Source organism: Alosa sapidissima, chromosome 18 (genome assembly GCF_018492685.1).
Source record: "Alosa sapidissima isolate fAloSap1 chromosome 18, fAloSap1.pri, whole genome shotgun sequence".
NCBI lineage: Eukaryota > Metazoa > Chordata > Actinopteri > Clupeiformes > Clupeidae > Alosa > Alosa sapidissima.
This window is the reverse complement of record NC_055974.1, coordinates 10,435,975-10,450,815: the sequence shown is the minus strand read 5'-3', so window position 1 is coordinate 10,450,815 and position 14,841 is coordinate 10,435,975. Positions and strand designations below refer to the sequence as shown.

The following is a 14,841-nucleotide window of genomic DNA, read 5'->3' as shown; positions in this document are numbered from 1 at the left end:
CCACTCCCAGCCCAATATCAGTTCCTGCCATCTGTCATTAATAATCATCCCACCACTGGCCCTGGCTTTCATCACAGCTGCTGCTTGATTGAGCTGCTTTATAACGATTGTGTGTGTGTGTGTGTGTGTGTGTGTGGTGTGTGTGTGTGTGTGTGTGTGTGTGTGTGTGTGTGTGTGTGTGTGTGTGTGTGTGTGTGTGTGTGTGTGTGGTGTGTGTGGTGTGTGTGTGTGTGTGGTGTGTGTGTGTGTGTGTGTGTGTGTTTAATACTGAGGAGGCTGTAGACTATGGCTTACAAGCACTTTGTACAGTAACACTTCCTGTTGCGATTCACGAGAACTCAGCCCGCAAACCTATACAGCCGCCATTGCAACACTAAGGCAGCACGAGATGGGCAGAGTTTGCGTGTGTGTGTGTGTGTGCGCGCCTCAGTGCTACTGCTGCAGAAACTTCACAGCTTGTGGAGAAGTGGTGGTGGTTGTGTGTGTGTGTTCACCTCAAAGGATTCAGAATTCAAATCTGAAAGTAATGCAAATTTGGATTTGGCTCTGCAGGCGGAGCCCTGATTTAGTTAATTATTTATTTTAGACTACTTACTTAGAAAGGATAAAGAGGAAGACATGATTTTGAAATCATCCATCTCTCATCCTGACTTACGTACTCTCTCTCTCTCTCTCTTTCTCTCGCTTTCCTCTTTCTCTCTTTGTTTCCTGTCTCTCTCAATCACGTAATTGCATCCTCCACTCCATCCCTCCACTGTCCTATTCTCTTCATCTTTTCCCCTCTTCCCCTCTCTCCCTCCCTCCCTCCCTCTCTCTGTCTTCTCTCTTTCTTTATCTACTGCTGTCTCTCTCTCTTGAATTCAATTGAGCTTTATTAGCACATTGCCAAAGCAGAACACGTAAACATATGGTTTGCAAGGAGAATGCTTGGAGTGTGGTCTATGTGCAAAATTATATGTTAACGAGATGAACACACTCTTCCTCTGTCCCCTCTCTCAGGACGAGTGTGAGTGTGTGCTCAGGGGACTCGCTCCCCCCGCCTCCTCCTCCTCCTCCACGTCCAGTCCGTCCAGCCCCACGGAGGAGCGGCGCCGGCCCGGCACACTGCTCATCTGGCAGGAGCGCGAGCGCGCCCAGCAACAGCAGAGGGACAAGGCCCGCGACACCACGTGAGTCACGCACAGACGCCGAGACCCATGGATGGAGGGATGGATGGATGGATGGGTGGGATGGATGGATGGATGGATGGATGGATGGATGGATGGGTGGGTGGGATGGAGGGAGGGAGGCCTCTCAGGTCTAGATGCTACTTTGGCGCTTGTTACAGGAATACAGTCTGGTGACATTTAAACTAATCTTAGTTGTCAAATGTCTTTGAAAAAACAAAGCAAACACGAGCCTTTAAGCTGCTGACAACTTGACAAAGTTTTGCAGAAGACTGTTTGAGGCTTCCAAGTGCTATTTCAGCCTTATTAAAGGGTTTGGATTTGTTTGGAATGTGTAAAAAACATGTTCATTCCTGTCTACAATTAAACCTGATAGCTCCACTGTTGGCTCTAGCTCTGTAATTAATTGTGAAATTAGCTCTGCATTATAAAAACACAGGAGCGACCCAAAGCATCAAGATTAAGAGTTGAGTATGATGGCGGTCGGAACAGAAAGCCAGTCGTATTAAGTGGTCTTAAAACCGGTTTAGTCCACGTTCCACCTTGTGCCCTGGTACAATTGGCTGTACCCATTTGTTCCAACTCAGTAACTGTGCTAATTGGCAAAGATTGCTCACACAAAGTGGGAGGATTTCCTATTTCGGTGTCTGGTGTCTCTCTTCTGTTCTCTGAGTTAAAGCCATTTCAACACCCAGGAGTCTGAGTGCAGGCCACTTACTCATTGACTGTCTCAGGTTCTTAACTCCTGCACTGATCACAGCATGGTACCATTTCATTACATTACATTACATTTGGCTGACGCATTTTTAACCAAAGCCGACTAACAACATGGTAAACAGTTCAAGTTTCAAAGCAATTCTCTCAACAATTTTAGGACAATTTAAAAAAGGTAGAGTACAGTAAGAGTAAGTGCATCAGTGAGTGCTGTTTTTAAACAGTTGAGTGTCAGTTCAAAACAGGTGGTAAGAGGTGACAGTAAAAGGTGATGAGATGTTGTGCTAAAGGCAGGACTCCTCTTGAGGACACCCTCCCCGTTAAGTTTGAATGAGTTGACCAGTGAGCGTCGTCTTTTTTTTCCTGCAGCTTGCAGAAGACTGCTGTAAAAAACAGGAAGTCACGCCACAGCGAGCAACTCGCAGGCAGGAAGTAGCCCCGGGGTAAGCCCTGACTTGGGGGTGTGACAGCCCTGCTCACGTTACTGTACATGTGAGAGTGTGTGTGAGTTTGATTTTGTGAGGGGATCGAATAGGTGTGTGTTGTGTGTGTGTGTGTGTGTGTGTGCTGTGTGTGTGAGTACTGATAAACACATTGGGTGTAATGTTGGTAGTGAAGACTTGATCACCACCATCATTACCACTTCTCTCTAAATCATCAGATATGGTCCTGTGTGTGTGTGTGTGTGTGTGTGTGTGTGTGTGTGTGTGTGTGTGTGTGTGTGTGTGTGTTTCAGAACTAGAAAGCGGGGGGGCAGACGAGAGGGTGTGTGTCTGTGTACTGCATTGCAAAATGCACTTAAAGTTGTCCTCTATCTCCCTCTAGTGGTGAAACAACAGAAAGCAGACCCTCCCTCCCAAAATGGCCTCAGGCATAGATGTGCAGTAAGTCTGTCTTTCATTGTTCTGTAATGTGGTCACAGGAGAATGGTTTTTCAAAAAAAATCATTAGAGGTTTGGATTTTAAATGGCAATGTTCAAATGGATGGTTTCTTTCACCCATCTCCCTCTCACAGACTGAGACTTCTCTCACAAACCTGCAGCGGTCATTCAACAGACAAGGTACACATACACATCCAGCCACTCTCAGCCTTTAGACACACATACACACACACACACACACACACACACACACACACACACACACACACACACACACACACACACACACCACTCTCTCTCTCTCTCTCTCTCTCTCTCTCTCTCTCTCTCTCTCTCTCTCTCTCTCTCTCTCTCTCTCTCTCTCTCTCTCTCTCTCTCTCTCTCTCTCTCTCTCTCTCTCTCTCTCTCTCTCTCTCTCTCTCTCTCACACCACTCACACACACATATACACACTCTCTCTCTCACACACCACACACACACACATTCACACACACACACACACACACACAGAGACCTTTAATAGTGTTCTCTCCTTTAGTGTCCTCAGATGCGGCCATCCCCAAGGCCAGTTCTCCACCAGGCCAAACCCCGAAACCCAACAGCTTCCTGTTCCGCACCTCCTCTCGCTGTAAGGCACACACACACACACACACACACACACACACACACACACACAAAGAACAAACAGGCCAAGACTCCATACATTTGCAGGATGACTGCTTATGACCATACTTTCATTCATACAGTCACACCTCTTACACAAACACCTACTACAGCACCTATGTGGGTAACCCATTGATTGGGTAATGGTTAATAACAATAATTGTTAACTGGTTAACTTAACAAACACACACACGCGTGCGCGCGCACGCGCGCACACACACACACACACACACACACACACACACACACACGCACGCACACACACACACACATACACACAACGCACAGTTTATTGATTGCTTTTCAGGAATGTATGTGACGATGTAGCATGTAGTTGAGCTGCATGTTGTGCATGTGCTGACGGCTCCCCCTTGTGGCTGCAGGTTCAGTGTCGTCTCTGGTGGAGTCGGGCCGCAGTGAGTCCCGCACCACACTCAAGTCCCCCAGAGAGGAGAGGCCAGAGGTGCTCCAGCTGCGCAAGGTCAGTCTCACACACACCCTCCTCTCTCTAACACACACACACACACACACACAACACACACACCACACACCCCTCCTCTCTCTAACATACACACACACACACACACACACACATACCCCTCCTCTCTCTAACATGCACGCACACACCTCTCTTGCTCACTCTCACACACACACACGGACCTCCTCTTTCCACCTTTCATACACACACCTCCTCCCTCCTCCTCCTCCTCTCTCTCCCTCTCTCACACACATACACACACATATACACACTTCCTCTCTCCTGCTTTCTCACCCCCCCATCTTTTCTCATCCTCTCAGCTCTCTCCTGACCCTCAGACACCATCATCCTCCTCCTCTGTCATCCCTTCAGTCTCTCCACTCCTTTCTCCTGACCCCTCATGTCCCTTCCTTTCTTTGCTCTTCAGTCTCTGCTCTCCTCTGTCCTGACCACACACACACACACACACACACACACACACACACACACACACACACACACTCTACCAGGCCCGGAGTGGTTAATCGGGGAGAATTCCCGGTGGGCCGCTTCACTTTTGGGCCGGTCGAGGGAAAAAATATTAACATTTGCCACGTTAATCTATCTTCTCTTAGTTGGCTCTCTTCTCTAAGTTGGCTACACACGTTCACATCCTATGCCTAACACCGCAGCCTCTGCATGGGTTGTTTTCCCCTCCCAAGAAGAGTTAATTGGTTGGGTCCATATAGCCCGTCTTTTCTAAAAAGTTTTCTCAGATACCAGCTGGGCCGGCCTTACCATAGTGATAAGCGTCAGGGAGGATGGATGGTAGAAAGAGGCCATGAGTGACTGGAAAGGCCAGGTAAAAAAGACGAAAAGTATTGGAGGAAAATGCTGCCAAATGTGCCAAGCTTCCAGATTTTTTTGAAGAGGACAGAATAAGTGGCAACTAGTAAATTAGCCATGATTTTAGCGCCATAGCCTAATTATTGGGCTAATACTGGACGTTGTAGCGTTGTCAACCTATTCGCAAGCAGCATATTAAATTAATTTTAAAAAATAGCCTTTTTGTATCATCCAATATGGCGATTCATAGACTTTGCAAATATTGATAACAAAACTCAAGCTTGATCTGTGTATGCAGTAGCCTAGGCCTAAAAACAAAAGTAGCCTCTGAGCAGCAGATCAGCCAGTCCCCCGCTGAAAATGATGAGCCTGAAATTAGCTATGACTACAGGGACAAGTAGAAAGGATAATAGAACCATATGAATTAAAATAATTTTATATAAGAAAGAACAGTAGGCTATATGACAGCAGTAGGCTACATGATCAACCTATATGCCTTGTTTGCTCAGAAGTGGGTGTAGTAAAGGAGCAAATCACCAAACAACAACATGATAGCTGACCCATGCAGAAAAAACATGTAAACAATAGTTCAATATGCCTCTTAGTGGAATTGTGGGATACATTTCAAATGCTTTATTTCTTCCTTCCTGTTTTTGTTAACTTATCAACATATCCTTGTGGAATAGTGGAATATTGGTACGGTAGCCTATAGGCCTAATAAAAACTACAGGATAGTAAGAGCTGAAATGTTGCCTTATTCATCCAATTTCCACCACCACTAAAAAAGTGGGCCGGTCTTGGGCCTGAAACTCCCGGGCTAAAAAAAAAGTGGCCCCACTCCGGCCCTGCACTCTACCCTCCTCTCTCCTGCTCTCTCCTCTTCTCTCCTCTCTTCCTCTCCTCTCATGGTCTGTCCTTTCCCTCCACATCTCCTGTGCTATTCTCTCCATTGTTTTGTTCTCCTCACCTTCTCCCTTCCCTTCCTTTCTCACTCTCTCTCTCTCTCTCTCTCTTTTCTCAGATGCTGGAGTCCAAGTTGAAGATCACTCTTCCTGAAGACCTCGGGGAGGCCCTGTCCAACGGCACCATCCTCTGCCAGCTGGTCAATCACGTGCGGCCCGCGCGCCGTGTCAATCATCCACATCCCCTCCCCTGCAGTGGTGAGCAGCTGATCACTTTACCTCACACTCTCCTGGGCCATCACAGCCCTCCCTGGCTTCAATTTGTAACTGTTAGGAAAAGGTTTTTCCATGCACAATTATGAACAAAAGTCTTGGACTCTGACACATTGAATGTTCCCTGGGCATATCGTTTGACCTTTGACCTTCCTAACCCTCCCTTCAGCCCAAACTGAGCGCTGCCAAGTGTCGTCTCAACGTGGAGAACTTCATTGCTGCCTGCCGCAGACTAGGAGTCCCAGAGGTACTTGAATCTCTTTCTCTAGCCTTTTATTGATTAATCTTTCTCGCTCTCTCTCTCTGTCTCTTTCTCTTTCTCTCTCTCTCTCTCTCTCTCTCTCTCTCTCTCTCTCTCTCTCTCTCTCTCTCTCTCTCTCTCTCTCTCTCTCTCTCTCTGTCCATTGGACTACGGAGTCCTCTCACATTTGATCTGTTTGTCATATGTGCGAGCTGTTGTTTGGTACTCAGCTGAAGGCTCATTATTTGTGTGTTGTCAGGTTCTTATGTGAGTTAAATTTTATAATTAATGTGGTCTTTGTTTTTCATTTGTGCTTTGATTTTCCTTCTCACCCTTTCTACAAATCCCTCTTTTTAACCCCCTCATCACTCCACATTTCTTTCTTTCTTTCTTTCTTTATGTGTGTTGCCACGTCTCGTGTGTACACCTGTGCTGTCTACTTGCTCTCCTTCCTCTATTTTCTCTACTTCCATACCCTGCCCTGTTTCCATCCCTTTATTTTCTTTCTTCCATTCTCTATTCCATCATTATATTGTCTTTTCCTCTCTTTTTTTCTCGTTACTTCCTTCTCTCTTTCTCTCCCCCCCTCTCTCTCTCTCTTCTAGGCGGAGGTGTGTATAGCGTCCGATGTTCTGTGCTGTCGGCTGCCCGCCGTCATGCGTACCGTGCGGGCCTTGCTGGCCGTGGAGGGGGTGGAGTCGGAGGCGGATCATAAAGAGAAAGCCAATCCCGCATCCGTATGCCCCACCTCCCCCTCCTCCCAGGCCACGCCCCTACAGCTCCCCAGCGGCTTCCTGCTCTTCTACTGCCTCGCCATGGCCCTGCTCTATGCCCTCTACTGCCACCTCACTGCCTAGACTGTGTGTGTGTGTGTGTGTGTGTGTGTGTGTGTGTGTGGAGACACACCATGGGCTATCACAAATGCTGCAAAAGTAAACTGTCATGCTCGTCATTGGCTAAGGAAGATTTATGTACATACACACAATCACAGCTGTGTATACTCTGTGTGTGTGTGTGTGTGTGTTTGTGTCTGTGTCTGTGTGTCAGTGTTGATGCTTGCTTAAAAAACTGCACAGTAAAACACACTTGCGTGTGAGAATAGCCAGCTGTTAGGAGAGTTATGCCGCGTGAGAAAAGTGCATTCTTACCAATGATCTGGTCAGCTGGCCTCTGCTCCCAACTGGGCCAAGAACACACACACACACACACAAACACACACAGTTATGCACATGCTTGAACAGCACAAGCTTCGCTTTGTATATCAGCACATCATATGGACACATGTCTGCACAGACCCCATGTTGTGGCCAGCCACACACACACACACACACACACACACACACACACACACACAGTATTGTAGATACTGATCTCTATAGAGAATGTAATTTATAGACATGAACTGATGGGACTGTCCCTCCCCTGTACTTGGCTAATCTCTCCAGCCACCTCCTGGACGTCGACCTATGAGAGCTCTTTAACATGCGATATCTCATTGTCCCGAACTAGCCTGTCTATCGTAGCACCGTCCTTCAACAGGAAGTTCAGCAGGATGTCTTATTGTCTGAGAGACTGTGTCTGTCCGTATACCCCCCTTTTCCCAGAACCAAAACAAGGAAAATATGTACAATAATATTACAGAAAAACACTAAACGACCAAGGCACAAATACAGTACCCTAGCCATACAGCTGTCTGTCTCATTGGTATACATAATAACTTTTTTCACTTGTCACAAAATAACACTATGCTTGAGAACTGTTAAGGAGAAAACGTGATGTAAACAGGGTTTATAATGTAATGTTACGATGTATCTTTCAAGGGCTTTCCCATAATGCTGCCTTAGATCCGACCAAATTAGCCTGGAACCAAACACCATTTCTGTGTTCCAATTCGCACACTTCTGTTCTAACAATACCTAATATGACTAACTCATATTAGATTAGGTATTATAAGTACAGAAGTATGCAAATTGGAGTACAGGGCATAAATTAGATACGGTTTAACATGTGGAAAGGAGCCTGACACGCATTTAAATGACACTAAAATATATATATTTTTCTTAATCACCTATGTTATGTCAGTTTTGCAGAAAGGGCTAAAATAGTTTTATGATTGTTTTTTCTGCGTGGACTGTTTACTGCTCACAAACTTACGTGCCTCTGCCCGCGTGATATGATCCGTTTTCATGCTGTTCGTTTGCATTCGTTGCTATGCTTCCTCTGTTACGCCGACTGTGGCCAACAGGTGACAGTGTTGCACCACTGCTTTCCTTATTTTTTTTTTTAAACGTCATGGTACTGAAACGTTATCTCTAAGCTTGTAGTGAGTTGTTACTTACTTGTTCTTTTTGGTTGTTCGAGTGAGCATTATGAGCTTGTTCTGTCTATACGTGTACACATTGGATTAAGTTATTGTTGAGTTATTTTTTTTTTATTTATTGAAGTGTACAAATGCCTTTTTGAAGAGTTCTGAGTCGGTGCTTGGCCAAAGCAGAGGCCTCATGTAGTAGCCTATTAAACGTTCTAATGTGAACAGTAGCATTAGGCTATCATACCTTATTGTTCTAATGTGAACAGTATAGCGTTAGGCTAATCATACCTTATTGAATAGCTCTGTTTAGAAACAGGGCTCTGCAGACTAGATGGAAAGATAGGGGAGATTAAAAAGTCATGTAATTTGGTGAACTCACACAACCTTTCCCAGCAGGCACTGCTGCTATGTGATGGTGTTTGGATATTCTTAGTAAGCTAAGTGCAGTTTTGTCTTTGTTGTTTGTATGCGTCATGAGGCCTCTCTGCGTTGGTCAGTGCTGTGCTCGGGCTCTTCTGTGCTTTTGGAACACGTGTGCGCTGTAGTTGTCAGACATGTCCGTAGTCTGTGAAAGTTCAGAAGTGGTGAGTCCATACTGAAGTGAGGGGTAAATGTCTGACTGAGGAAAAGTGGCAGAAGGAGATCAAAAGATAGAGAGACGAGGGGGAGATGAATGGGTGGGAAGGTGCAGGGCGGCACATCTTAACACTACAACCGTGTCTGGTCACAACCCCTCGTAAACTATTTTTTACCAGCGTCTTAAACAACAGATAGCCTAGAAGCATGTGGTCTTGTGAAGCAGTTCAAAGAGAGGGTGATATTTTTGCAATGTGAAAATACTGCTTTTTTTGGTAAGATTTTTAACCACAATTTCTGAATTACATTCAATAGACCCTGTATGTGAAAGTACTTGAAAATCTGCCCTTGCTATTAATGGGGGTAAGTTTTTTTTTTTAGGGGGCAGGTGAGTAGGGGTACCCAGGACAGAGGAGGTAGGCAAATAGGGAGCTGGGAGCTGTTTCATAAGCTTTTGGGTAGAATTTCCAGGAATGTTGGGGCCCCCCCAGGAACCACTATGGTGACTTCATACCATGTCTGTTACAAAAATTACAAATTTAGCCACTTTGCTAGTCCTGCTTTTTTGATGATAATGTCTCCAAACCAAATTGTATATTTTTTTAAATTGTAAATGGTGAGAAAAAACCCAATTTCACTGGTTTAGAGACGGACTGTTTCTTTGGGGGTCAAAAATGGGGACTCTGTTGTATGTAGTATTTATACTATAGCATTGTATTTAATGAAACGTTAAATATGAGTTTATATGAATATAAATATATATAATTTGTTTCTCTTTCTGTAAAGAAATTTATTAAAAACCTGAAAAATCTTTGACCATACTTTGCTGTGTGCTGCTTGTGTCTTTGTTATCATGTGTATTGTCCATCTGACGTTTGTTGCCTGCCAAGCAGATGGCTGCATCCCCTCCAAACAGTTCTGTTGGGATGGGCGTGAAATTAAATATTCATATCCAAATAGAGCCCTTTTAGATGAGAGGATGATGGAGCCATTTGCCATGTTGCCCTTAATGTGCTGCGCTCTCTCTCTCTCTCTCTCTCTCTCTCTCTCTCTCTCTCTCTCTCTCTCTCTCTCTCTCTCTCTGCTATGCAGCTTTTCTGCCTTCTGAAAAGTGCTTCTCTTGCATATCACCGCAATCAGCAAAAACAAGCCAAGTCCATTACCCTGGCTGGCATTTCAACATTGCACCACAGAAATAGATCTGTCTTCAGTGTTTGCTGATGTTTGTCTCGGTTTCATATCCGATGCCAAGGAGTAAATATCTGGTTTTGATGACTGCTTTGTCAGGAATGGTAAGTATCCTTTTCTGAAGGTGGGGCTCGACGAGTGCAAATAAACACTATGTGGTGCATGTTTGACTGAATTTTTGGAGTGACTAACTCTGCATGCTGCAGGTGACTGGTGTTGTGAGTAAAAAGCAGATAATTAGATTCATGCATAATTTTACCTGAGCTGATATTTGAGCAGCTTTTTGGGAGTCAAGAGAGGGTAGCTGCTTGACTGATCTGTGCTCAGTTGTGATTTGTGGTTTGCATATACATGAGCTTTGGTGTTTAGGAAGAATGCATGAGTAGCCTAAATCATTGCATGTATATGTCTGCATCACACATTTCAGTATGACATTCTGGGTGCATACTTGTTACTGTGTGTGTGTGAGCATGTGTTGTTGTTACTTTAACATGTGTGGCCTTTTCTTTCACACACTGCAGGATGCTCTCTGTCCAGCCCAACTCATTCTGGAAGACGAGGGTCTGATCCGGATTGCTCAGACGGTCCAGGCCCTGGTGGACTTGCCCGTGTCCGGCACCCGGCGGTCATCCCGCCAGGACCCCACTGGGTTGCCCATCCAAACGCCGGCCCAAAATAATGGCAGCGCCTCCTAATATGGCAAAGAAATGAACCATTCTTTAAATTAATTAAATATACAGTACCACCTGTGTATTCCTTATTTTCAGTTATTTCATAAGTATTACACTGTATTGTATATACATGGCTTATATAAGATGAGTGAAACAAGATTTTCTCTGAGCAGTAGTTATGTGTGCACTGGTTTTCAACAAACTCCTTTAGACAGCAACCGGTGGTAAACAAAGCACTCAGGACTGGACCTCTAGACTGAATAGGCTTACATAAAATAGAGTAAGACTGAATACATTCACAGATGTTTTTCCATAGCTTGTTTGTCAGTATTGCATTTATCAGAAAGTCTCCAGACAGTAAAATAATAAAACAGTGTTTTGAAAAGCTTATTTGTTCATTTCCTTGTCTACTTTTGACACATTTAGCTACATTTCTGATGCACCTTATCTGAGTAGGTTACAGTGATTTTTTTCCCCTCCAGTGTAAGACAGCAGGAAGGACTATGCTTCAACAAATAAAAAGGAAATTAATATCATGGAGATTGTGTGTAGGTGTTTCGACAAAACCATCATCTGTTAACGGCTTAGATGGGCACAAATTTAACTGAAGTTCGAAGTTTCTCATTAGATAACAGAAACTTCTCTGGTGGAAAATAAACCAAACCAGTCAAGTAAGAAAGTATGATCTACTAGAAACATTGTTCCCCCCCGCCTGTTTTCTTTGACGTCAAATTAATTAGTTATTAAATGATGAGGTCCATGGCTGCAAGCTTAATTAGTTTTGTTTGGATAATTATTCTTGACTGGTTGCAATAATGACAGCAAGCAGACATTGTATGTCTTCCGTTCGATAAGCGATGGCAGCTCCCACATAGGCTGCTCATAAACATTGCTAACAACGTGTCCTTGTGAGTTACACTAATGTTTTCACAATTCATTATGCCTCCACCCTGATATCACTGACACATTAAACCCTTCACTGGTCAGTGGACACCAGCTGTTGTCATAAACCATGGCACAAAATTGGTATTGGTCAACACATTTTTGCCATACACAAACAGTAAAGCATAGTTCCTCTCTTAATTAAATAGGCAAATGTTGCCTCCATGTAGATTACCTGTAAAAAACACGCTTACAAGTAATTAGCCTGTTAGTTCATGTGACTGTCTGTGAATGGTTTCATCTGGTTCTGATACCCCGTAGATTGTTTGAGGTGGCCTTTTGGTTTCCCAGAAAGGCTGAGAAATTAGAAGTGTTGCAGTAATCTTTACATTGATTAATCTGTTCCCCTCTGGCAGACCTGCTATATGAATAAAGATGTTTTCTTATGGCTTCACATTTCCATAGCTCGATACAAGACAAGTCACAAACAAAAAAGTGTGTGATACATGCTTGAACTTGCTCATGATCCTCCATGGATAAATGTTTATCTGTTGTTTTTGTTCAAGCCACGATTCTCTGCACAGGGCCTTCGTTAAAAAAGATGAGGGCAAAGCAAATCAGTTATGTTGCCTTCTGCAAGAAAGGAAAGAATCCTCACGGCCTTCCTCCAGAAACCATTGAGCTGATTAAAGTGCACTCTTCTGTGAGGCCACATCTCCAATTCATAGTGGCTGCTGGCCCAGAGTGCTTTGCAGGAATAATAATCTTTAGACTTAGTCGGTGACTTTAAAAGTGTCCTTATTGAAAGTGTGATTATAAAGGAGATTATAAAAAAGGTGGATTTATGGTTCTTATCGCTGCATTTTGGCAGATCAGATCGAAATGCAGTGATACAGATTTGTGGTTGGGTTATAATTCCTTGGAGTCAATTTGGGGTCAGGGAGATCCAATAAGGACCTGGGTCTAACCGATCATGCATGACCTATACGCTTGGCAGTCTATAATCAGGGTTTCAGTTTTAGACCTTTTAGAAGTATATTTCTGGGGCAGATAGGGGAAGAGAGCTATGGGAATGGGATCAGGAGATGGCCACAGGCCGGGATCAAACCCGCGACCCCGTTGGGTTCATATATGCCAAGAGGTAAATGTGGTATTTGATGAACCACATGTGGTTGGGTTCTGCCACTTGTTCCACAGGCTTCCAACTAGCCCAAGGTCCAGGGACAAAGGTGAACAGAAGATATAGACACCAGGCTCATGGGACATCAGCATTTTTTTGCACAACCACCCTCAACACCATCATTCTCTCACACAGGAACAAGACACGGAGCACACAACCCCATTTATTATAAAGAGGGCCTGGGTCTTCTAAAGAGAGGGGTTTCCACTGGAGAGCACTTTCCTGTCTGTGTGTGTGTGTGTGTGTGTGTGTGTGTTTGTGTGTGTGTGGCATGGTTGGGGCTGACCACTGTCCTCCAACCCCTAACTCCATTCTTATTCAGTGTCACAATCATGTTCCAGCAAATGGGATTTCTGCCTCAGTGACGTTAAGCCCGTGCCATGGGAGACAATCTCACGGCGGTCTCGGAGTCACACTCAACACTCAGCCATTGTGGGCAGACCATCACGGCAGCCAGGTCTGTGAAACACACTACCACCAGACTCATTCGGGAATACAGAGACCCATACAGTTTTATTACACAGAAATCTTCTTAGAAAGATACTAACTCCCTAAACACTGACAGTAGAAAGAACAAAACATCATTTGTGGTGATTTTAGTCTACCTGATGTGCCTGTTTAATTGAAAAGTTAATCCAAAATCAGACATGAGTGTCAAGTCAACCATTAAATGACTATATCGTCTGCATTAAAGATATGCTTTAATGGCTTGACAATTCCTCTCACAAAAGCCTCTTACCGGCATATACTGTATGCACATTCCATTCTCATAAGCCAATTATGGACACAATTTCTGCACATTTGCAGCGTCAAACTGACTCCCAATAGGACAGTGTTCTCACTCGCCAGTTTTTCTGCACAACATTTCTGATGTCCTGAGCCTGTATTTTTACTTTCAGATCTGCCATGCAGCGGACATCTGATCTTTGTGTGATGACCCTGGTCAGGCAATTATCATCACCCTGCGCTCATGGGCAGGTCAATAATTAAACAGCGCTGATGATTGACTGCCGTCTCATGCCTTCAGTGAGCCAAAGGCAATTCATTATCATGGAATGCTCAGACGGCCAGGTTTTAATGGTGTATAGGCCACTCTCAACAGTCTATTCCAGTCTTGCTGCCCCAGTGGTGCTCGATGTGTTTGCATACATTGGTGATTTCCTGTCTGGCTTCCAGCGGTCAGGGATGCTTTTTTGATCAGGCAATAAGGTCTTATGTCTCTTTAATGAGGTGATGCTCAAGTCGTTTGTGATGCAGAGCATGTTTTGTTACCTTGTCTACCTAGAGATAGTCGAAGCACAGGAGTAAAGGTGTAATGCCACAACTGAAAAACACTTCACAGAGTGGCTATAGGCTACCATAGGCTAAACTCACTTTCAGACAGGCTGGAAATGGTAAAGTGTTTAGTTCTCTGGGTGTTCTTTGGCTGTTTCTTTAAGAGAGAGAGAGTGAGTGAGAGAGAGTGTGTGTGTTTGTGAGAGAGATCTTTGAAATGGAACTGCCTTTTATTGTTGCTCATTTTTTAAAAGTGTATTTCCTGAAAGTCATTACAAAAACTCTCTGGAGTCCAATCTTTTGTTGCCAAGCTACAGCTGATGTATCACTACAATTACCAGTGAAACCCACATTCTGTACATTTGATGGCTGTGATAAATGACTGAATACCACCCCCCACTGTGAGGGATGGACCATCTCAATGCGTTTTCAATTTCAGCCATTTTTGGTCCAATAGTGAGCAATCTGATCATCTGCGCTGAATGATCTCCTGCTGTGTCTGTCAGATTGTCACCAACGTCTAGACCTGCAGGCTCACTTTCTTAATGCCATCCATTATATGGTGTAGCAGGTGAAACTTTTGGGCAATTCAGCATCTATTCAATCTGCTCTCTG

General features: G+C 44.4%; 1 protein-coding gene across 5 annotated transcripts in view; it reads left to right on the top strand.

Annotated features, from left to right (window-relative positions):
* The window catches only part of lrch4 (leucine-rich repeats and calponin homology (CH) domain containing 4), a 62,638-nt gene that overhangs the window by 34,737 nt on the left and 13,060 nt on the right, over positions 1-14,841 (top strand). Inside the window, exons 17-19 of one of the 5 annotated variants that reach the window (XM_042069406.1) lie at positions 6,072-6,149; positions 6,749-6,754; positions 10,740-11,279. In XM_042069406.1, coding sequence (XP_041925340.1) covers positions 6,072-6,149; positions 6,749-6,754; positions 10,740-10,913 — 258 coding nt within the window. In that variant the 3' untranslated portion in view covers positions 10,914-11,279. Of the gene's footprint in view, positions 1-6,071; positions 6,150-6,748; positions 9,852-10,282; positions 10,309-10,739; positions 11,280-14,841 lie in introns of those variants that run through there. The other 4 variants (XM_042069408.1, XM_042069405.1, XM_042069407.1 and 1 more) reach the window with 4 other exon arrangements.